The sequence below is a fragment of the Rana temporaria genome, chromosome 2 (assembly GCF_905171775.1).
Source record: "Rana temporaria chromosome 2, aRanTem1.1, whole genome shotgun sequence".
Taxonomy (NCBI): Eukaryota; Metazoa; Chordata; class Amphibia; order Anura; family Ranidae; genus Rana; species Rana temporaria.
The window spans coordinates 103,039,580-103,063,133 of NC_053490.1; the positions used below are offsets into that span (position 1 = coordinate 103,039,580).

Genomic DNA, 23,554 nt, shown 5'->3' on the forward strand with positions numbered 1-23,554 from the left:
AACAGATATTCTATTCAGTCAAACACAGTTATCCAGCATAATAAAAACACATACATACTGAGAAAGACAAAAGGATTATCCCAGCAAAAAAAATTAACTAGGAAAGGCACAGAAATGAAAAGTTTCCTGTCAGACTGCAAGAGTTAAGACTGCTAGGCAGAAAACCCTTAATTGGTATCCAGCTGTGATGAAAGGCATAGGGTTTCAGGTCACAAATCAGCACAGTTAGCAGAGCAAGAAGCCAGAGACGAAGGAGTTAAGAATGCTAGTTAGAAAGACCAAGAGTTAATTGCTTAGCCAACTGTGACAAAAGGCAGAAGTGCAAGAAAAGAAACAATTTAGATACGAGAATAGAAACAGATACACAGCTTAGCAGACACACGCAACAAACTCCTCCAGCTCAGCCCACCTTTCTTACACAGGAAAACTTTGTAAGCAAAACCCCGCGAAATTCAAAGCAAGGCAGATGGGAGATATCTGACTACACACATATATCTCACTACATTCATACACAAATAAACCCCAGAATCCCAGTTCCCAATTAATCTAACAAAACAAGGAGGTTTGGAATATTTTCACAAGCATAAAAATAAAACAAACCCATATAAACTTCGCAGCTAACTTCTTAGAGCTGCCCAGGCTCAAATTCCCCAGCCAGCATGCACTCCCGGTGCACACCACCTTTATCACATCGGCTTAATCCGAGACGATGCACGACCAGTACCTTAACTTAGTAGGCCGATTTCACACACCCCTTACAGAACCACACAAACAGCTCACACCCTTCCAGAACCATACACAGCATACAAACAGGCAAGAACCAAAAAAAAAAAAAATTAATAGCAGTGAATCAGCACAAGCGGGGTTCGCTTCGGACCAGAATTTATACCGTCTGTTTCAAAGGCTCGGAATTTGCAGACCAAACTAGATGGGAATAGAGGCCGTCCAGCCTGTAACACGTGTAAGGGAGCCAAAGCAACTCGCACTTACCGTGTTTTAGGGGTTCATGACGCCCCTTTCAATGGTAGACGGTCCCTCAATTCTCAGCCAGTTTCTTGTGCGTCCACAAAGTCTGTCCTTGAAGTCCAAAAGAAGCACGAGGACGCCAATTGATTTAGATTTGTAATGATTCCCTGGTATAATCTGTGGAAATAAGCAAAGACAAACGAAACACACACCACACACACACACACAGCTTCTTGTGGTCTGGAGCTGAAGTGCACAGCAGGAAGATGAGAGAAGAGAAGAACAGACAGATGCACACACAGAGAATGTTGTAAAAGAATGAAAAAGGAGAGGGAGGCGGCCTTCTCCTCTTAGATTTATTGACTTCATGATGTCACAAAATACACACCCATCAATCCCTCCCCATCACCCTTGTGAGTCTTTTATTGGTCAATTCATATAGAAGGGTGGTTTCTCCTCACAAGTCCATTTCATGTTCTTCCAAAAGTCATACAGGCTCCTTCTGGGGTCTGTAAAAGTCAGGATGTGGGGGATGGGCAAAGTCAGTTTCCTATAGAGAATCCACAATTGCTTATCCAACGTGAAATTTCCAGGAATGCAGGGGGAAGGGAAATGGATAGCTTCCTTTGAAAAGTCCTCTGCTTCTTACTTTGGAAAACAGTTCTGCTTTTCCACAAACATCAAATCCCTTTAAAACAATCTCTGATAGAACTTATCAAGGAAAATAAGCAATATACTAAAGAAAATATTAACCGAATACACTTTAATATTTCTAATCATAACATAAAATTTTCATTTTAGTTTCACGTCTATCACAACACCTATGCTCAGGAACACAAGTTCTGGATGGACACAAACAAGGAGAGATGGAGGGTGTAAGGAAAGGTTCCATCCGCTGGTAATATCTATCATTTGGCGTGCAGTACTGGGGTCCACCAGCAGTTTGGAACTGTCAGGGGAGCTTCTACCTGCTGGGTGTTTGTCATCTTTGGGCCAAGTACTGGCGTCCACCAGCGGATGGATCCTGGGAGTGTGGTGCAGATATTACCTTCTGCAATCAGGCGTCACCTGAGCTTGTTAGCAGGTAATAGTATAAATACCCGGCAAGTGCACACACACACTGCCCTGGTATTGTCCTCGTGCCCTGACCTGCAGCCTGTTTACCTGATACCTGAACCCGATGTATCTGTTCTTGATCCCTGGATCCTTTCCCTGCAGCCTGATTCCTTCCTTCTTGTCCCTGTCTGTCTATTCCTGGTTCCCCATCTGCCTGATCTCAGTTAATGATCCCTGGCCTGGCTTGGACTACGATTCTGGTTCTCCCCTTGTTACATATGCTGGTTGGTTACTGTCACTGTTTTGGTTGTTTGGTTTGTTCACTTGTTGTATTGTGGTGTATTCACATTTATATGTATTTACCTTAAATAAAACTTACTTACTTTTACCTATTCTGTGTGTGGTTTCTTTTGTTGCAGGTCCACACAGTTCTGGTCATTCCTGATACATGACAGAGGGAGTGAGAACTCTGCCACTTTGGCGCCCTACCCTCTGCAGGCGCCTGGGTGCAAAGCACCTGTGCGCCTGATTTGGTTGTTACAGTGACAATAGGGGTTATTAATAATGGAAAAAACACTTGGCACAAGTGCACTAGGAGAACCTACTGTAGGAGACAGCTAAAAGAAACAAAAGCAATAAATAACATTCAAGATGATTTCAGATATAAACTTTTTATTTTATTTTAAAAAATTATTACATATTTTCAGGCATAACAATGGCCCCCCTACCCGTAAAATATTCAAGATATTTTTGTCTCACATCACTTTGGGGGGGGCAAGCCAGGACAGCTAGCTTCCAGGGCCGTCATGGTACTTTCGGGAACTCCTGCCTCAGGCCCAATGAGGCCACATAATTTAGTTCATTTTTGCGTAGATCAGGGGTCTCCAAATTATGGCCCTCCAGTTGTTCAGGAACTACAATTCCCATCATGGCTAGTCATGTCTGTAATGTCAGATTTTTTAAATGCCTAATGGGATGTGTAGTTCTGCAACAGCTGGAGGGCATAGTTTGGATTCCTGGCGTAGATAATTGTGCAGTATGCAGCAGGAAAGCACAATGTCGTTGAGTTTATACTCCGCCATTTTTATAGCTTTCAGGACTCAAGAACAGGCCAGAACTGGCTGGCCATTATCCGAAGGCATTCTCAACAACTCTTCTGGCTCTGGCCAGCCGGTAGTTAAAACCCTCTTCTCAGGGGTGAGGGACCTCTGGGGGAATGTATCATAAGATGTTCTCCAGACCAAATGCTTCATCTGTGACAAACACAAATTGGAGGTCCTTCCAGTTGTCTTCATCAGGTGGCAATGCAGGCCACCTCTCTGGAGACGTTGGGAAAACATTGTCTCGGGGCGAAGACTCCACCATCGGACAATATTTTTTACTTTTTGCTATAATAAATGTCCCCAAAAATATATAAAAAACATATTTTTTCCACAGTTTAGTCTGATACATATTTTTCTACAATGGACGTACCTGTACGCCAATCTGCCTGCCCTTGCCGTGTTTTCAACGTAAATAGTCGTGCGGCGGTCGGCAAGTGGTTAAAATTATGGACAGTCTCAAGGCAATCTTTAAAATTATGGACAGTCTCAAGGCACCCCATACTAAATGAAAAAACTATTCTAATAGTTTAACATAATGCGGCAGCATCGACACATGTAGGACACCCATCCTTAGAGCTGATTTATTCTTCAAAGCAAATACACTTTTGCACACTGGTACTGACTAGTCCAGAGTTTCTCCTCTCCTTCAGCTTCTCTCCATCACTTAGCTAATGTGACCCCAGTGTTGAGAGAGAAGGGCAGGGAAGGGTCAAACAAGGAAACTCCACCCAGCGGGCGCCGAAGTATTACACCTACGATCCGAAGGCGTACGAAGCCGTACGCCTGTCGGATAGGGTGACCACATTTTCAAACTGCCATTCAGGGACACACCCCCCCCCCCCCCCCAAAAAAAATATTTTTTCATAGAGTGCTAGGAGAAAGTGCTGTCGCTTTAGAACAACCCAACCTTTTTTTGCATGGGGGAATGATTTTGTGGAAGGGGAAGGAATGTAGTCTGTGGGTTGACAGGGAATTCAGTGGCGGGTGATTTGTCGGGTGAATGGCTGATGTCAGCACTTAAATCATCCGACACCATGCTTGATATGGTGTCAAGATGATGAAATCCAATTATTTCTATTACTATATTGTAATATATAAAATAAAATAGTTTCAACTCACCATAATGCCGAAACAGGGGATCCTAAGCTTGTCACTTGCCACCAGATACAGTTTGTCGCTTGCCGTCCGTAACCTTCCACCAGATGCTGTGTGCCACTTGCCACCAAAGCCAGCCACTAGATGCAGTGTCACTTGCCAGCCAATAGTGAGGATTATATTGAGGGGTGCAGGTTCTGTGAAGGGGTGCAGGGTACTATGGGTTGGGGTGCAGGGTTCTGTGGAGGAGTGCAGGGTACTATGGGCTGGGGGCAGGGTTATGTGGAGGGTACTATAGGTTGGGGTGCAGGGTTCTGTGGAGGGGTGCAGGGTACTATGGGTTGGGGTGCAGGGTTCTGTGGAGGGGTGCAAGGGTACTATGGGTTGGGGGCAGGGTTCTGTGGAGGGCTGCATGGTTCTGTGAAGGGGTGCAGGGTACTATGGGTTGGGGCAGGGTTCTGTGGAGGGCTGTATGGTTCTGTGAAGGGGTGCAGGGTACTATGGGTTGGGGTGCAGGGTTCTGTGGAGGGGTGCAGGGTTCTGTGGAGGGATGCAGTGTTCTATAGGTTGGGGTGCAGGGTTCTGTGGAGGGGTGCAGGGTTCTGTGGAGGGGTGCAAGGGTACTATGGGTTGGGGGCAGGGTTCTGTGGAGGGGTGCAGGGTACTATGGGTTGGGGGCAGGGTTCTGTGGAGGGCTGTATGGTTCTGTGAAGGGGTGCAGGGTACTATGGGTTGGGGTGCAGGGTTCTGTGGAGGGGTGCAGGGTTCTGTGGAGGGATGCAGTGTTCTATAGGTTGGGGTGCAGGGTACTATGGGTTGGGGGCAGGGTTCTGTGGAGGGGTGCAGGGTACTATGGGTTGGGGGCAGGGTTCTGTGGAGGGCTGCAGGGTTCTGTGAAGGGGTGCAGGGTACTATGGGTTGGGGGCAGGGTTCTGTGGAGGGCTGTATGGTTCTGTGAAGGGGTGCAGGGTACTATGGGTTGGGGTGCAGGGTTCTGTGGAGGGGTGCAGGGTTCTGTGGAGGGGTGCAGTGTTCTATGGGTTGGGGCGCAGGGTACTATGGGTTGGGGGCAGGGTTCTGTGGAGGGGTGCAGGGTACTATGGGTTGGGGGCAGGGTTCTGTGGAGGGGTGCAGGGTACTATGGGTTGGATGCAGGGTTCTGTGGATGGGTGCAGGATACTATGGGTTGGGGGCAGGGTTCTGTGGAGGGGTGCAGTGTTCTATGGTTTGGGGTGCAGGGTTCTGTGGAGGGGTGCAGGGTACTATGGGTTGGGGTGCAGGGTACTATGGGTTGGGGTGCAGGGTACAATGGGTTGGGGTGCAGGGTACTATGGGTTGGGGTGCAGGGTACTATGGGTTGGGGTGCAGGGTACTATGGATTGGGGGCAGGGTTCTGTAGAGTAGAGGGGTGGTGGCTGGATGCAGGGTAGATGAGAGGTACAGGAAGGAGAGAGCTCCCACACAGGGTTCAATGGAGGAGCAGAGGACAGTGTTAGAGGGGATCCTAAACATTACACAGCCTGGAACAGTTGGAAGGACCTGGATCAGAGCTAGGGGGGAGGGGGAGAGCACCTAGGAGGGACCTGAGGAATGAGGACCGGCGCCCCCATTTCTGTCACGAGAGACTAGCAGTGCCAGGACACAGATCACAGTCACAGCTGCACGTCTAGCAGGGAGCCAGCACCGCAATCTCCAACCTACACCTCCATCCACTGAATAACTTACTGCCTGCCTCGATCCTCCAACCAATTACCATCTACAGTATTACCTTCCTTCCTATCAGCAGAGCAAAGCAAGGGGGCGGGAGGAGCTGTTGTGAAAAGACTCCTCCAATCCTGCTGACTGTGCAGCTCTCCCGCCCCCTTGCTCTGCTGATAGGATGAAATCGTTGGTGGGGCGGGAGAGGAGAGAATCAGGAAGAGAGGAGACAGACATGGCCATATAGAACTATGAACGGCTGCATCGGCCGGCCGGGAGAATGTATTGTCCCGCAATGGATGTAGCCGGGACACGGGACAGAGCTCCACAATAAGGGACTGTCCCGGGCAATCCGGGACACGTGGTCACCCTACTGTCGGATTGAAGCCAAAAGCCGTCGTATCTTGGTTTGAGGATTCAAACTAAAGATACGACGCGGCAAATTTGAAAGTACGCCGGAGTATCAGTATGTCTTCTGGAGCCCAATATTAGGTTCCTATATTTTTGAGTGCAGCACTTCACTTTTTATTTTTTATCACTATTTATATTCAACATTATTTCAATTGTACTTTTTGGGAGTACCGCAGATTGATCTGTGCCTTTAAAGTCTGCTAAGGAGGATTATCTCCGCTGTTCAATTATCAGGAGGGTCTGTGGCAGAGACTTTTTTCCTAAGGTTCGAGTGACATTCTGGCTGCCAGGCTGGTGAGAGAGGCCTGTCCAGGTGCGCTACACCCACTCTGGCTGGAGTGGTGAAAGAGACATTACACGTGGGAGGAGGACTGTTTCCCTATTACTGACATCTGGATCTGCTATCTTCATTTCTACTAAACCTCTACTCTTCACCAAGTTTTATTGTTTTTACCCGGCTGGGTAATAAAGAGCACAGAAAAAGACACCTGTCGTGGACATTCCGTTACTACAATTTTCACTAAACACCCCTAGACATCGGAGAAACGCGAGGTAACATGCCGCCCAAAACAAACCGGCAGCTCTTTTGGGGGTAGTGCTACACACAGATTGCTTTTTACACTAAATGGCAAAGCATAAGAAGGGGTGGAGGCATAATACTGGAACGGTGTCTGTCATAGCCACTTTCCGATGCGGCTGGAAGCCAGAAGCATGACATTGCAGTACACCATGCTGCTCCTCCTTACAGACGTAAGCATTTCAAGAAATGTACTTGGAAGCTCTAACAAAAAAGGCAGGCTGGGGCAAGTCATAAGCACTGCCTGTAGTCTGCCTGAAGCTGATTTATTATTATTGTTACTAATATTATGCACCATCGGTTTGTGCAGTTAAAATATAATTCAATACAAAAGGTTCAGAGGACCTCTGCGCATGGAAACTTACAGATTTAAAATGCCTTGTTTTGCATTGTGTCTCTGTGCAGACGCAGCAATTTTTGATAGAGGCAGGGCTTTTGCTTCCTTGTGTTAGACCCGCTAGCAAGAAAAATGGTGGGCATCACAGCAGTGACATCATCAAATCTCTCTCCAAATCTCCTGTGACTATCAGTCAGTGGTAGCAGTGTCTAGGCACACTTAGGAAGTGTAGTGAGGTACTTTTTTTTAAGTTACTGTTTCAGCATTATTAATATTTCTAAATAATATTCCCTATAATCTATTAAGTCTTCATATTTTAACTGAAAATCCACTTTAAGGGTTTAAAAAGTAAATAACAAATAAAGGTGTGTGGAGTTGGCCTTGAACAGAATCTGAGAAATCTCTCTTTTCTAGGGTGTGAAGGCAGACATTGTGGAGGATGTAAGCAATCATTTAGGGACCCTTCTTGATGAAGCCATGACAGAGAAGGTGCAATCACACAGGAATGGAGATAAAACTGCAACATCTGTAATAAAGAAACGGTGAGATCAATGGATATGTTAATGTATTAAAGGTGATCTGCAATCATGAACGGAGGGGGACTATTGGGGAATAAGGATAAGTTGGGACTTTATATGAAACAAAACACTTGGGGCAAGACGAATCAATCAATCAAATAATAAATCGTTTATTGATAGCATAATTGGATAAGAAGCATAAATAGATAAATAATGTAATCAATAAGGTGTTAAAATACATAATGGAACCATGATCGATCAGTCATAACAAATAAAATGTAACATGGTAGACAATGTAACATATAATGAACAGTATAGCCAGCGATATTGCATGGTAAATGTACATAGTAGATAGGTAATATGTTGACAGTGTATGATAAAATCATGACTGATCGATCCTGAACAGTTCCAATGGTAACATAGTAAGCAATGTAACCCATGATGGGCACTAAAATCGACAGTAGTCAATAATATTAGTAAAGTACATAATAGAGACAGGATCGATCATTCATGACAAAGTCTAATAATAATAACATGGTAAACAATGTAACATATGATGAACGATGCAACCAGCAAAATTTGCATAGTAGGTATACAATGTAAATCAATAAGTAAGTTAGATTGCATGATAGAGTCATGAAAGATCGATCCTGAAAGGTTCTAATTATAGAATGGTAAACAATGTAACATTGCGATCTGAGACATATCCAAGAATGGTGTGAAATCGTAATAAATGATACAGAAAGATACATGATTCGGATAATTCAAAGGCCCATGGTAGTAGCCATGATTCAGGTGACATGACCTCTATGGGGTAGGCTCGACGCATTTCGTGGACATTTTCCACTCATCAGGAGCAGGTAGAGGCTAGGGGTACCTATGGTAAAAGATAAATAGTGGTATGATACTAGTTAGGGGTAAATAACAAGAAGGAGAAGAAGGGTAACACGTAACAGTGGTCCTAACAATCTTACCTAGGGTAATAAATACGGGATAATAGATGGTAGACATATTATTATTAGTCAGAGGCATGGGGAGGTGGAAAATGCCTGCAATCATGGTCACATAATTTTATAATATCAGCATTATATCAGCAATACAAAAAAATAGTTATTTTTGACAATCCAACATACCGGTACTTGAGAAAGTAGATGGAATCCAAGGGAGATGGTGAATGAAGAGACAAGACCCTTGCACCAACTTCAGTGTATGTATCAACACACCACTAGGGTGACCACGTGTCCTGGATTGCCCGGGACAGTCCAGCACAGAGCACACTTGCAGTATACACTAAGTGGGCCGGATTCAGAAACAAGATACGACGGCGTATTTCCTGATACGCCGTCGTATCTCTGAGTTTGGCTGGTCGTATCTATGCGCCTGATTCAGAGAATCAGTTACGCATAGATATCCCTAAGATCCGACTGGTGTAAGTGTCTTATACCGTCGTATCTTAGGCTGCATATTCTCGCTGGCCGCTAGGTGGCGCTTCCATATAGTTGCGGCTTGTGGCTTGGTCATCCACTCTACCAAGTCTTCTGCATGTTGCGGCTCAACGCAGCCTGCTCCCGAAAACAAGGACGAGCGTGTCCAACAGCCACGTGCTACTGAGGATGCACCGTGTCCACGACCAGCACTGTTGCCTTTAGACGCAGAGCCTGCTTGCCCTTGTGACACTCTGCCTCTCCTTGTTGTCCTTCCAGACATTATAATGGCCTGCAGAGGACAAATGCAGTACACACACCGCGTAGCTTTAGGTGCAAACTGCAGAGGACATGGGCAGTACACACCAAGTAGCTTTAAGTGCAAACTACAGAGCATATGTGCAGTACACACCAAGTAGCTTCATGTGCAAACTACAGAGCACGCGTGCAGTACACACCAAATGGCTTTATTTGTAAACTACAGAGCACACGTGCAGTACACACCAAGTAACTTTATGTGCAAAGTACAGAGCACACGTGCAGTACACACCAAGTAGGTTTAGGTGCAAACTACAGAGCACACTTGCAGTATACACTAAGTAGGTTTAGGCGCAAACTATAGAGCACAAGTGCAGTACACACCAAGTAGGTTTAGGTGCAAACTACAGAACACACTCGCAGTATACATTAAGTAGGTTTAGGTGCAAACTACAGAGCACACTTGCAGTATACACTAAGTAGGTTTAGGTGCAAATTACAGAGCACAAGTGCAGTACACACCAAGTAGGTTTAGGTGCAAACTACAGAGCACAAGTGCAGTAAACGCACCAAGTAGGTTTAGGTGCAAACTACAGAGCACACTTGCAGTACACACCAAGTAGGTTTAGGTGCAAACTACAGAGCACACTTGCAGTATACACTAAGTAGAGTTAGGTGCAAATTACAGAGCACAAGTGCAGTAAACACACCAAGTAGGTTTAGGTGCAAACTATAGAGCACAAGTGCAGTAAACACCAAGTAGGTTTAGGTGCAAACTACAGAGCACACTTGCAGTATACACTAAGTGGGCCGGATTCAGAAACGAGATACGACGGCGTATTTCCTGATACGCCGTCGTATCTCTGAGTTTGGCTGGTCGTATCTATGCGCCTGATTCAGAGAATCAGTTACGCATAGATATCCCTAAGATCCGACTGGTGTAAGTGTCTTATACCGTCGTATCTTAGGCTGCATATTCTCGCTGCCCGCTATGTGGCGCTTCCATATAGTTGCGCGAGGAATATGCAAATTAGTATTTACGCCGATTCAGAAACGAACGACCGCCCAGCGTTTTTTTTTTACGTCGTTTGCATTTGGCTTTTTCCGGCATAAAGTTACCCCTGCTATATGAGGGGTATGTGCAGCGTATCCTATGTTAAGTATGGCCGTCGTTCCCGCGTGAAATTTTGAAAATTTTACGTCGTTTGCGTAAGTCGTTCGCGAATAGGGCTTTGCGTAAGTTACGTTCACGTCGATACCAATGAGGCTTTGCGGCGGATTTTCGAGCATGCGCACTGGGATTGTTTCACGAACGGCACATGCGCCGTTCAAAAAAAACGTCAAAAACGCGGGGTCAAGTAAAATTTAAATACTACACGCCCCCAACATCCCCATTTGAATTATGCGGCCTTACTCCGCAACACATACGTTACGCCGCCATGACTAAGGGCGCAAGTTCTTTCTGAATACAGAACTTGCGCCCAAAGTTACAGCGGTGAAACGTATCGGAGATACGTTCCCCCAGAACAAAGATACGCTCAGGTATCTGAATCCGGCCCAGTAGGTTTAGGTGCAAATTACAGAGCACAAGTGCAGTACACACCAAGTAGGTTTAGGTGCAAACTACTGAGCACAAGTGCAGTAAACACCAAATAGCTTTAGGTGCAAACTACAGAGCACACGGGCAATACACCAAATGAGAATACTGCAGCTAGCACAATCAACTGCCTGACAAATTAGGAAGAACCGATCTAACTAAACTATACAGTGTATAAATATATGTACAACACCTGGGATGTACCGTATTTATCGGGGTATTGCGCGCTCCGGCGTAAAGCACGCACCCCTAAAGTGAACCCGCATTCCTGTAAAAAAAAACATTTTAGTACTTACAGTTTTGGTGTCTTGCGCGGCGTCCATCGGCGGCCTCGTCGGGTCCGGCATCCGTCTGCGGCTTCGGGTGTCCTCTTCGTTGGGTCCGGCGTCCTTCTGCGGTGTCCTCCCCGCTTGATCCCCGCTTTCCCGCACCGAGTTTGAACACTGCGCCGGCATATACCGAGCGCAGTACACTCGTGTATAGTCATGCAGGCTCGGCTCCTCTCGCGCTCACGTCCTGGACGTCCTGGGCGTCCAGGACGTGAGCGCAAGAGGAGCCGAGCCTGCCTGACTATACACAAGGGTACTGCGCTCGTTATATGCCGGCGCAGTGTTCAAACTCGGCGCGGGAAAGCGGGTATCGGCGTATATCGCGCACCCACGATTTTGCCCTGATTTTTAGGGAAAAAAAGTGCGCGGTATACGCCGATAAATACGGTATATATATATCCTCTACACACTGTAAATTTAACTGACTAGCCTGCCTGCTCTTTCTAGCTAAAAAAAAGACACTCTCTCTCTCTGACTGATCTCTAACCAGTGCCGCAACCAGTGGCGGCTGGTGCTCAAAATTTTTGGGGGGGCGCAAAGGAAAAAAAAAAAATTGCAGTCTCACTGTGCCCAAACGCAGCCACTGTTACATGCCATCAAATGCAGCCACTGTGCCATCAATTCGCACCACTGTGCCATGCCATTAAACGCAGTCACTGTGCCATGCCATCAAATGCAGTCACTGTGCCATCAATTCGCACCACTGTGCCATCAATTCGCACCACTGTGCCATGCCATTAAACGCAGTCACTGTGCCATGCCATCAAATGCAGTCACTGTGCCATCAATTCGCACCACTGTGCCATCAATTCGCACCACTGTGCCATGCCATTAAACGCAGTCACTGTGCCATACATTGTCACCACTGTGCCATGCCATTAAACGCAGCCACTGTGCCATACATTGTCACCACTGTGCCATGCCATTAAACGCAGCCACTGTGCCATACATTGTCACCACTGTGCCATGCCATTAAACGCAGCCACTGTGCCATACATTGTCACCACTGTGCCATGCCATTAAACGCAGTCACTGTGCCATACATTGTCACCACTGTGCCATGCCATTAAACGCAGTCACTGTGCCATACATTGTCACCACTGTGCCATGCCATTAAACGCAGTCACTGTGCCATCCATTGTCACCACTGTGCCATGCCATTAAACGCAGCCACTGTGCCATACATTGTCACCACTGTGCCATGCCATTAAACGCAGCCCCTGTGCCATCCATTGTCACCACTGTGCCATCCATTGTCACCACTGTGCCATGCCATTAAACGCAGCCACTGTGCTATCCATTGTCACCACTGTGCCATCCATTGTCACCACTGTGCCATGCCATTAAACGCAGCCAATGTGCCATCCATTGTCACCACTGTGCCATGCCATTAAACGCAGCCACTGTGCCCTTTAATTGTGCCCTGTAAATTGCGTTTTCCCCCGCCCGCCCGGCACTTACCTTTACTGGAGTCAGGCATCCACGTCCCACGATGTCTTCTCCCGCCCTCGATGACTGACAGGCGTCTCAGCCAATCAGGTTACAGGTAGCCAGAACCGGCCAACGTGATTGGCTGAGACGCCTGTCATCTTATTCAAGGGGCGTACAGTCTGTGCGCTCCGTGAATAAGCTTCCAGGACCAGATGGCTGTATTGGGAAAGCCTATCAGAGCCGTTGGCTTTGATAGACATTTCCCTACAGCCAACCAGCTGGTGTTATTCAGATGGCCGGACATTGAGCGCCGACCATCTGAATAACAGCGGCAGCGGCGAAAATAACATAGATTCGTGCAATGCATGAATCTATGTTATTTCACTCAGTGGCGGTGAGAGCCAGAGGGGGCGGCGCTCCAGCGCCCTCTATGGACGAACCGCCACTGGCCGCAACACACTACACGAGGCCGCCCTGCTAGCTGCCTTTTATAGTGTGGGGCGTGTACTAAAGCCCTGAGCCATAATTGGCCAAAGCCACCCTGGCTTTGGCCAATTACGGCTCCCTGTACTGACGGCGCTGTGATTGGCCAAGCATGCGGGTCATAGTGCATGCTTGGCCAATCATCAGCGCGCAATGCCGCAGTGAATTATGGGCCGTGGCGCGTCACTCGAATTTGGCGCGAACGACACATTTTGTTACATCATTTAAAACCTTAAAAAAACTATTTTCTTAAAATACTTTTACACTTATGTGGGACATGTGTCTTGGTCCCATACAAAGTTAAAAATCACAATTTATCCATTTATATTCCTCACATAGATCATGAACACATTACACATAAACCTGTTCTGAAAATTGTAATGTCAAAAGACACACAGACCTATTCACCATACTGGTCAACCCTCACCCGAGCCTCATGGCACACCAAACAATCGGCACATGGCAGCCATTTTACACAATAGAATAGCCTTGCCTGGCTGCACAAACTGTACACAAAGGTAGCTTTTCCAAGCAGTCTCAATCTGGTCAGTCAAACAATATACAAAATTCAGACATTCACACATGATCAAAATCACACATACACATCCAATCGATTTCACAAGCGCACACAACCACACACGGTCACACTTCCAAACAACAGACACTCACATGTGCACACAAACAGCCACACACAATCGAACTTCAAGCATTATTTCAAAAAGACGACAAATTATTTTTTTTGCAGAGCCCCCAACGCATCGGAACATAGCACTCTCCCCCATCTGAGCCGATGCCTAAAGGGGCTTCATCTACTCCTAAAGTCCTGGCCCGCCATTTGTCATAGAAATTTGGCTGTATGCAGAGCACACAGACAGATATCGTGTCTCTAAAAGTAACACATTTCGTCTTAATGAAATAATCCATCTTTAAACTAAAAGTTTCACTCACCATTCATCCCCTTCCATTCATTCAATAACAGACCATGACACCAGCTTGTTCTCAGTTCGCCATCGCCGCCATCATTTTCTTTTCAAGCTCCTCACGGCTCCTTTTATTACAACAAAAGCCTTCACAGCCCACAGCTGATTGGAGGAGATCACAGCATGTGACTATAGGAAGTGATGTCACAACATGTGACCTCCTCCATGGGAAGTCAGGACACAGCATGGAGGCTCCACACAGCAGATGCCCATAAATGAATTTGGCAGCACATGATAAACCCTTCCGACAGGGATACAGTAATAATACAATAACAATACAGTAATAATACAATAACAATACAGTAATAATACAATAACAATATGATACAGTAATAATTCAATAACAATACGATACAGTAATAACACAATAACCAATTCCTGAAGAGGGGAGCTTATATGCAGGTGTACATTCACATCACAAAACAGTGTTGATCAGGCACCGAGAGATGACAGGAGCGCACACCAGTTAAACCGACAATGCGTTTGCAGAGTGGACACACCCGGAAGGCGAATATCTGTGCATGACACAGGGGCCCTTTCGCCGGCCGACACCCCCACTCCACAAACACCCTTCTCCAAATCAGGAAGTGTATCTCAACCAGTCTCAGTCTGCCCCAGTCAGCTCTTTTAGAGCGGGCTGCGGGAAAACCAACAATGGGTGCCACTATGACAATACATATTAAATACATCTTCATTAAATTTCCACAACAATAGGCTGCACTGTGGTGGGCACTGATATGCTGCACTGATAGGCACTGAAGGTGCCACTGATGGGAATTGATAGGCAGAATTGATGAGCACTGATAGACAGCACTGATAAGCTGCACTGGTAGGGGGCATTGATGAGCAATGATAGGTGGCACTGATAGGTGGCATTGAAGAGCATGTAGCCCTGCAGCTGCAATGTTCAGCTAACATCTCTTTCTAACAAGACCTCTTGAAATACATGGCCCAGATTCACAGAGAGATGGGTGCACATTACGCCGCTGTAACGCAAACGCCGTACGCCACGCCGACGCAGCGCGAAGAGGCAAGCACTGCATTCAGCAAGCTATTGCTCTCAACGCTGCATCGGCGTGGCGTAGGTTTCGAAGGCGCAGGCCGGCGTAGGTAGAAGTGGGCGTGACCCATGCAAATGAGGCGTGAACCCCATGCAAATGATGGGCCGAGCGCCAGACAGATACGTATCACGAACTGCGCATGCGCCATTACATGGACGCATCCCCCTGCGCCTGCGCACAACCACATCGGAACCACTGCCTAAACTACGCCGGATCACTGTGTACAGCGTGCACGTAACCTACGCCCAGCCAGACACACGTCCAACGTAAAATACGCCGGCTTGTGTTCCCTGGTGCAGACCTTTGCATGTCTGTTGCTGGGTTGCACCTCCTTTATGGGGCCTAACTTTACGCCGGACGTACAACTTACGCGCACCTCTCGTAGCCTGCGTCGGGCGCACGCAGGTTCGTGAATCGCCGTATTTCCCTCATTTGCATGTTTGAATGGCTAATTAATGGGAGCGGCACTATGCGCCCAGCCTAAATGTGCGCCCAACCTACGTCGGCGTAAGCAAGTTACGTCGGCGGGTGTAGCCTGGTTTTAGGCGCATATCTGTTTGTGGGTCTGGCGCACAGATACGACGGCGCACATTTGCACTTACGTCGGCGTAACTTGTTATACGTCGGCGTAAGTGCTTTGTGAATCTGGGCCCATGTATGTGTGTGTGTGCGTGTGTATATATATATATATTTAAATTGTGTTTTATATTTTGCCCCCTACTTTTGTCCCTGTTCCCCCATGTGCCCCCCTAAATATGAAAGCTGGAGACGCCACTGCACACAAATGTATTGCATGCTATAGCATGCAGTGTGAACAGAAGGAATCCACTAAAGATAAACATCCAAACTGCTTACCAGAGCACACGTGACCAATTGTAATTGAAAATAGTCCAAAACAGGCTTGAAACCAGCTATACAGCTCTATCCCCAGAGTTCCAAGAAATCTCCGGTCCACTCGACATAGAGATAGCAGAGAGAGAATTTGCCTTCAAGTGGACGTTTCAGTAAGCCTGTTTTGGGTTTGGCACAGGATAGTCACAGCAGCCCTCCCCCCTATTGGATCCAGCAGAAAGGGAAGCTTTCAGTTCTGCAGCTGTGATCAGCAGGCAGGAAGGTGTATGGACACAGGTAATGCATGCATGCACACCAGTTACACTATCTATGGTATAGGTTTGTGTGAAAGAACAATACAAACAAAGGTTTCTGTATGGTGTATGCTAAACAATGTGTGTGTATAATGTGTGTGTGTGTGTGTGTGTGTATAAAATAAATATATATATATATATATATATATATATATATATATATATATATATATATATATATATATATGTACATATATATATATATATATATATATATATATATATATATATATATATTTATATAGTATAATGTGTGTGTAATATAAATAAATACATATAAAATAAATATATCACAATCATATAAAAAATACACACACATACACTGCTCAAAAGGAACACTTTTTAATCAGAATATAGCATCAAGTCTAGAGTTGAGCGGACACCTAGATGTTCGGGTTCGACGGGTTCGGCCGAACTTCGGAAAAAAGTCCGGGTTCGGGACCTGAACTTGACCCCGAACCCGAACCCCATTGAAGTCAATGGGGACCCGATTGTTTTCAGTACAAAAATGTCTCTAAAACACTAAGGGGAAGGGCTAGAGGACTGCAAATGGCAGCAAAATGTTGGTAAGAGCATGACAAGTACTCTGCAAACAAATGTGGATAGGGAAATAACTTAAAATAACAATAAAATACATACAAATAAAAAAACACTGTAAAATATATATTTTTACCCTAAATGGGTGTTTTTTGAATAGAACAATAGAAAACAGTATGTAAGGAGATACACCATCATATCTTTTTCTGAATCTGGCCCTAGGTCAGCTCAAATTGTCCTAATCTTATCACAATCTAGACCTTTAAACACAGTGTCTACTGCTGCCACTAAATGCTGCCCAGCTCTGCCCCATTGTTGTGTAATGATGATTTACCTGCAGACCCTTTGTTTACATCTAAATAAATAAGTGGCATTAATATGCCAAAGTAATGAGAGCATTCATCAAGGCACCATTCATGTGTATATACTGTATCATGCCCCTCTGCATTGATGATACACTGCTAATTACCTCTGTCCAACAATCACAATCTGTTTTTGAGTCTCGCATATATATATTGTAGATGTCTCAGAGCAGATGGAGAGCAAAATTGCATGGGGGGCCCCAAGATTAAATTGGTCAAGGGTCCAATCAACATAAACCCGCCATCCCTGCCTTGATATCATGACTCAAGTATATATAGGCCACTATATAAAAAGGTTGGGATGATGGCGCTGCAAATTGGATCACCCTTAGGTGTTCACAGTCCCTGTATAATCACAGGTGTTGGGTAATCTGTTTATAGGAAAAGTCCAATCCAATGGACCTCCCTAGTAGGAAACACAATCCTTCAGATACCCTATTTAATGGTGCCAATAATATAGCTGCCTCGGAGAGGGTTAATGTGGGAGTATCCTTATGCAGGGTCTTTAAACCTGGTACCTCAAAGTATAAATGTCAGATAAAAAACTAGTTGCAGTGTAATGTCAGATGAAGATATAAAGATATCTCTGATTACCAAAAACAAAAACAAAAAATGCGGTCTTCAAAAAGATGTGGACAATGATCTATGTAGGCAGATCTAATTGTCATCTAGTTATAAGTGAATAATTAGGAGTGCTTAAAATAAATAAAAATACCGTGAGAAAGTATATACTTTCTCACGGTATTTTTATTTATTTTAAGCACTCCTAATTATTCACTTATAACTAGATGACAATTAGATCTGCCTACATAGATCATTGTCCACATCTTTTTGAAGACCGCATTTTTTGTTTTTGTTTTGTTTTTGTAATCAGAGATATCTTTATATCTTCATCTGACATTACACGTGCAACTAGTTTTTTATCTGACATTTATACTTTGAGGTACCAGGTTTAAAGACCCTGCATAAGGATACTCCCACATTAACACCTCTCCGAGGCAGCTATATTATTGGCACCATTAAATAGGGTATCTGAAGGATTGTGTTTCCTACTAGGGAGGTCCATTGGATTGGACTTTTCCTATAAACAGATTAACCCAACACCTGTGATTATACAGGGAACTGTGAAACACCTAAGGGTGATCCAATTTGCAGCGCCATCATCCCAACCTTTTTTATATTCACTGATCTCTTCACTGAGGTTCCTTAGGGAGTGCAGCAGCATTAATTTACATCCTAGCGCGGACTCCCCTTTAATTCTATATAGGCCACTGCTGGCCCCATTTTCAATTTTTACCTTTGTTTCAGTCGGTTGTCACTTCCGCTCGTCCTTACTCCGCGTAACCAACGTAGTCACGTCGTTCTCCTTATATATCCAGCGCATGCGTGAAATGCCACCCTCTTCGCCCGCCCATGACGGACTTTTTCATCTATTCCACGCCCCTTCTCAGTGTCAAATAACAATATGGCGGAGTCACATGTGCGTGGTATACCCCGTACCGACGAGGAAAGCCCGGAGGCGGGAACGTCCTGATCAAGGCCCAGACGATACATATGCGTGCATCTTTTAGAAGATTGCAATTCACTTTCTGTCCAATGACAAATTATTTTTTGAAAATGTGGGTTTTTTAGTGAAACAAGGATTGGTGATAAACCATCAGTGGACAGAAGACACCTCTTACAGAAGAGAATTTCCCTTCCTAGGGGTAGATTTCCTCTCACTTCCTGTTGTCTCTTTCCGTTTGCAAGTAGGAGTCGTTTGTAAGTTGGATGTTTGAAAGTAGGGGCCTGCCGTATATACTCTGCATAAATTTGGGCCCTAGGTGTTGGTGTTGCCACAACATTGTAAGCCCTCACAGTTAGTCTTGGTGGGCGCTGGAACGCCCTGCTGTGTGAACTATTATATCAAAAATTGTAATTACATGCCATTGTTGAACAGTGGTAGAAAAATTGGGCCTTTGGTGCTGGCGCTGGTGCCACAACACTGTAAGTCCTCACAGTTACTCTCGGTGGGCGCAGGAATGGGCCTGCTGCAAAGTATTGCATCAAAAATGTAATTACACACCCTGTTGAACAGGGGCAGAAAAATTGGGCCTTAGGCACTGGTGCTGGTGCCACAACACTGCAACCCCTCACAGATACTCTAGTTGGAGTGCAGGAATGAGCCCGCTGCAAAGTATTGCATCAAAAATTGTAATTACACTCACCTGTTAAACAGGGGCAGAACAATTGGGCCTTAGCCACTGGTGGTGGTGCCCAGAACCCAAAATGTTCTTACAAGATATCAGCATGATCATTGAGGAGGAAAAGTATAGTCACTCAGCATAACAGGCTACTCAGCATCAGCATAGCAGTCTTGAAGGGATCTGACATTTCAAAAAAAATTATTCAGTTACATCAGCACAGGTGCTTGGTAGCTGGTGGTGATCCAAGCCTGATTCATTTTTATGAAGGTCATCGATCGACCGAGTCAGTGGAGAGGGCGCACCCTGTGATCGGTTACTAAAGCCTCCAGCAGCACTGAATGTGCATTTCTGAAAGAACGCTGGATGCAGGACAAGCCAGTAGCTCAATTACGTACTGTGCAAGCTCTGGCCAGTGATTCATCCTCAAGACTCCAGTAAGCCAGAGGATTTTCGGTGGGAAAGGTGTCCAAGTCTGATCTTGCCCCTAGGTATTCCCACACCATGTAAAACAGACGCTGGCGATAGTTGCTGGAACCGGTCATACCTTGGGGCTGCGGACTAAAAAATTGTCCTGAACGCATCGGTCAGACGCTCACTTTCTCCACCGCTCCTTCTGTGACTGACCGAAGCCTTGTTTGTTCAGGACCAGGATTTTGTAATCTCCCAGTCTTTGGGAAGGCGTTTCACAGACCTTTCTGTAAGGCCTCCCGAAGATGTTTCATCTTCTGCTCCCTCTGCGCCGGCAAATCAGGTCCGCAACCTTACTCTTGTAACGTGGATCAAGAGGGTTGCCAGCCAGTAATGATCCCTCTCCTTGATAGCACGAATACGAGGATCCTTCCGCAGGCTTTGCAGGATCAGGAGGCCATACAACGTAGATTTGCGAGTGCTCTGGGTCACTGAGGACGACATGATCCGCAGCCACCTCGTCCAAGCCACGTACAAGTCCATGGGTTTCTTGGGACTGTAATTGATCCCTTGAAGACTGCTGCTGATGCTGAGTGCTAGGCTCTACCTCCAGGCTGACACAATCCTCCTCCCTCCTCATCAGCCTCTTCCTGTGTGATAGGCGGGAAAGCAGGAACACTGTCTGAATAAAGGGGGCCTTTAGAGGTAAGGAAGTCCTCCTCTTCCTCCCCCTGTTCTGCCTCAAGGGCCCTCTCCATTATTCCACACAGCGTGTGCTTCAACAGGTAAATAAGAGGGACAGTCTCACTGATGCATGCACTGTCACTGCTCACCATCCTCTTGGCCTCCTCAAACGGTGACAGGACAGTGCATGCTTCCAGATCATGGCCCACTGGCGTGGGGAAAAAAAAAACAAGCTCCCCTGACACTGTCCTGCTGCCATATTGGCACAGATACTCATTAATGGCCCTCTGCTGCGTGTGCAGCCGCTGCCGCATGGCCAACGTAGAGTTCCACCTGGTGGGCATGTCACAGATTAGGCAGTTTTTGGGCAGGTTGTATTCCTTTTGGAGGTCTGCCAGCCGAGCACTGGCATTATATGACCATCGGAAATGCACACAGACTTTCCTGGCCTGCTTCAGGACATCCTGTAAGCCCGGGTACCTGCCCAAGAACCGCTGCACCACCAAGTTAAGGGCATGAGCAAAACAGGGCACATGGGTCAGTTGTCCCTGTCGCAGGGTGGAGAGGAGGTTGGTGCCATTGTTTTGCAAATCACCATTCCTGGCTTAAGCTGGCATGGTGTCAACCACCTCTGAGCCTGCCCCTGCAGAGCTGACAGATCCTCTGGCCCAGTGTTGCTCCTGTCCCCCAAGCACACCAGCTCAAGCACTGCATGGCATCTCTTTGCCTGCGTACCTGTGTAGCCCCTTGAACGCCTACGGAGCACCGATTGTTTCCAGAGGACAATTCAGCACAGGAAGAGGCCACAGAGAAATAAGAAGAGGAGGGGGTGGAGGAGAGAGGTGTGTCACAACCAGTAGTAGCATTTTGGAGGCGTGGTGGCGGAACAACCTCCAACACTACCGTACCTTGTCCTGCGTCCTTCCCAGCTGCCAGCAGAGTCACCCAATGTGCCATGAAAGATAGGTAACATCCCTGTCCATGCCTGCTGGACGTTGAGTCAGCGGTAATATGCACCTTACCACTGACCACCCTGTCCAGCGAGGCATGGACATTGCCTTCTACATGCCGGTAGAGAGCCGGAATCGCCTTCCGTGAGAAAAAGTGGCGTTTGGGAACTTGCCACTGAGGTACCGCACATTCCACAAACTCACAGAAGGGGGAAGAATCTACCAGCTGAAAAGGCGGCAGTTGAAGTGCTAGCATTCAACCGCTGGGCATGTGGATGGCTGAGAGAGAACTTCTTTTAGTGCTTCAGCAGTTGGGCCAGGGAAATTTGCCTGGTACAATCTGTCATCGGTGTACTGATAGTAGATTGCCCGCAAGTACTTGGCTGTGACACACCTAATTCTACACCTTCAGTCCTATCAGTGCAGGCTTCAGAGAGGACTGAGGGTATAGTGGGGTTGGACATCCCAGCTGATGAGGAGCCAGGAGAGTTCCGCTTTGTTCTTTGGTGTGGGTCTTTGAGGTACGCTTGCCAACGAACTGCATGGCAGGTCTACATATGTCTGGTCAAGCATGTGGTGCCCAAGCGGGTGATGTTTTGGCCACGCGAGATACGCTTGAGACATATGTTGCAAATAGCAGCAGTGCGATCTGATGCACTCATCTCAAAAAAGGCCCACACCAAAGAACTTTTGGAATAATGCTGAGAGACAGCAGCGCCCTGCACATGCGTAGCTTTGCATTGTGATGCAGTCGGTGTGCTGCCCTTAATCTGGCCCCTGGAGGGCATCCTGCTTCGTTGGAGATGTGCCTCCTCCTCCTCCTCCTCTCTCCTATCAGGCACCCACGTAGAGTCAGTGACCTCATCATCCCCTCCCTCCTCATCACTGTAGAAAACCTGGCAGTATGCTGCAGCTGGGGGAACATGACTGCCAGATTGCTGTCCTTCTTGGGCACCCCCTCTCTCTGGGCTCACGTTTCTGCCTTCTTCTAGCTGTGTACCATCATCGGAGCCTTCAAAATGGTGCACATCCTCCTGCAGCATGTACCCAACACTGTGGTCAAACAGTTCGGGGGACTCCTCAGGAGGACATGGTGGAGCTAGGGAAGGAGTGACTGAGGCCACTGAGCACCTCTGCTCCTCGAAGAGGCCGCGTTGGCAGCTGCTTTGCCAGACAAAGTACCCTGAGCCTGGGCGAGAGAGGTATTAGGAGGATGAGGACGGCTTGGTCATCCACTCTACCAAGTCTTCGGCATGTTGTGGCTCAACATGGCCAGCTGCCGAAAAAAAAGGACGCGCGTGTCTCAAGGCCACTTGCCTGATAAGGATGCACCGTGTCCACGAACAGCAATGTTGCCTCTAGACGCAGAGCCTGCTTGCCCTCTTTTATAGGCTCGTGACTGTCTGCCTCTCCATGTTGTCCTTCCAGACATACTAATGGCCTGCAGAGGACACAGGGCCGTACACCACGTGAAGTACTTTGCAGCAATATACCCTGCCTGTAGTATTAATATGAGAAGATCTCTGCTTCTAGGAGTAAATATGAGAAACACCAGCTTTACGCTAGGTGCACAATGTACAGAGGACATGGACAGTACACACACCACATAGCTTTAGATGCACACTGCAGAGGACACAGACAGTACACCATGTGAAAGTACTTTCAGCAATATACCCTGCCTGTATTATTAATATGAAAACATCTCTGCATCTAGGAGTAAATATGAGAAACACCAGCTTTACATTAGGTGCACAATGTGCAGAGGACACGGACAGTACACACAACCCCGTAGCTTTAGGTGCACACTGCTGAGCACACAGACAGTACACACCATGTGAGAATATTGCAGCTACCCCATAACCTGCCGCCTGTCAGAAAATTAGGAAGAGTGGATCTAGCTAAACTATACAGTGTATAAATATATACACAACACCTGGATGCATATACAGTATATCCTC

General features: G+C 46.6%; 1 protein-coding gene across 4 annotated transcripts in view; it reads left to right on the forward strand.

The window, feature by feature from the left end:
- Positions 1-23,554, forward strand: part of LOC120929306 (sterol O-acyltransferase 2-like) — a 180,299-nt gene that overhangs the window by 64,993 nt on the left and 91,752 nt on the right. For 2 of the 4 annotated variants that reach the window (XM_040340636.1, XM_040340635.1), the window contains exon 3: positions 7,658-7,785. The exons of 1 other annotated variant lie outside the window; for it this stretch is intronic. In XM_040340636.1, the coding sequence (XP_040196570.1) occupies positions 7,658-7,785 (128 nt within the window). Of the gene's footprint in view, positions 1-7,657; positions 7,786-16,246; positions 16,453-23,554 lie in introns of those variants that run through there. One more of the 4 variants, XM_040340638.1, reaches the window with a different exon arrangement.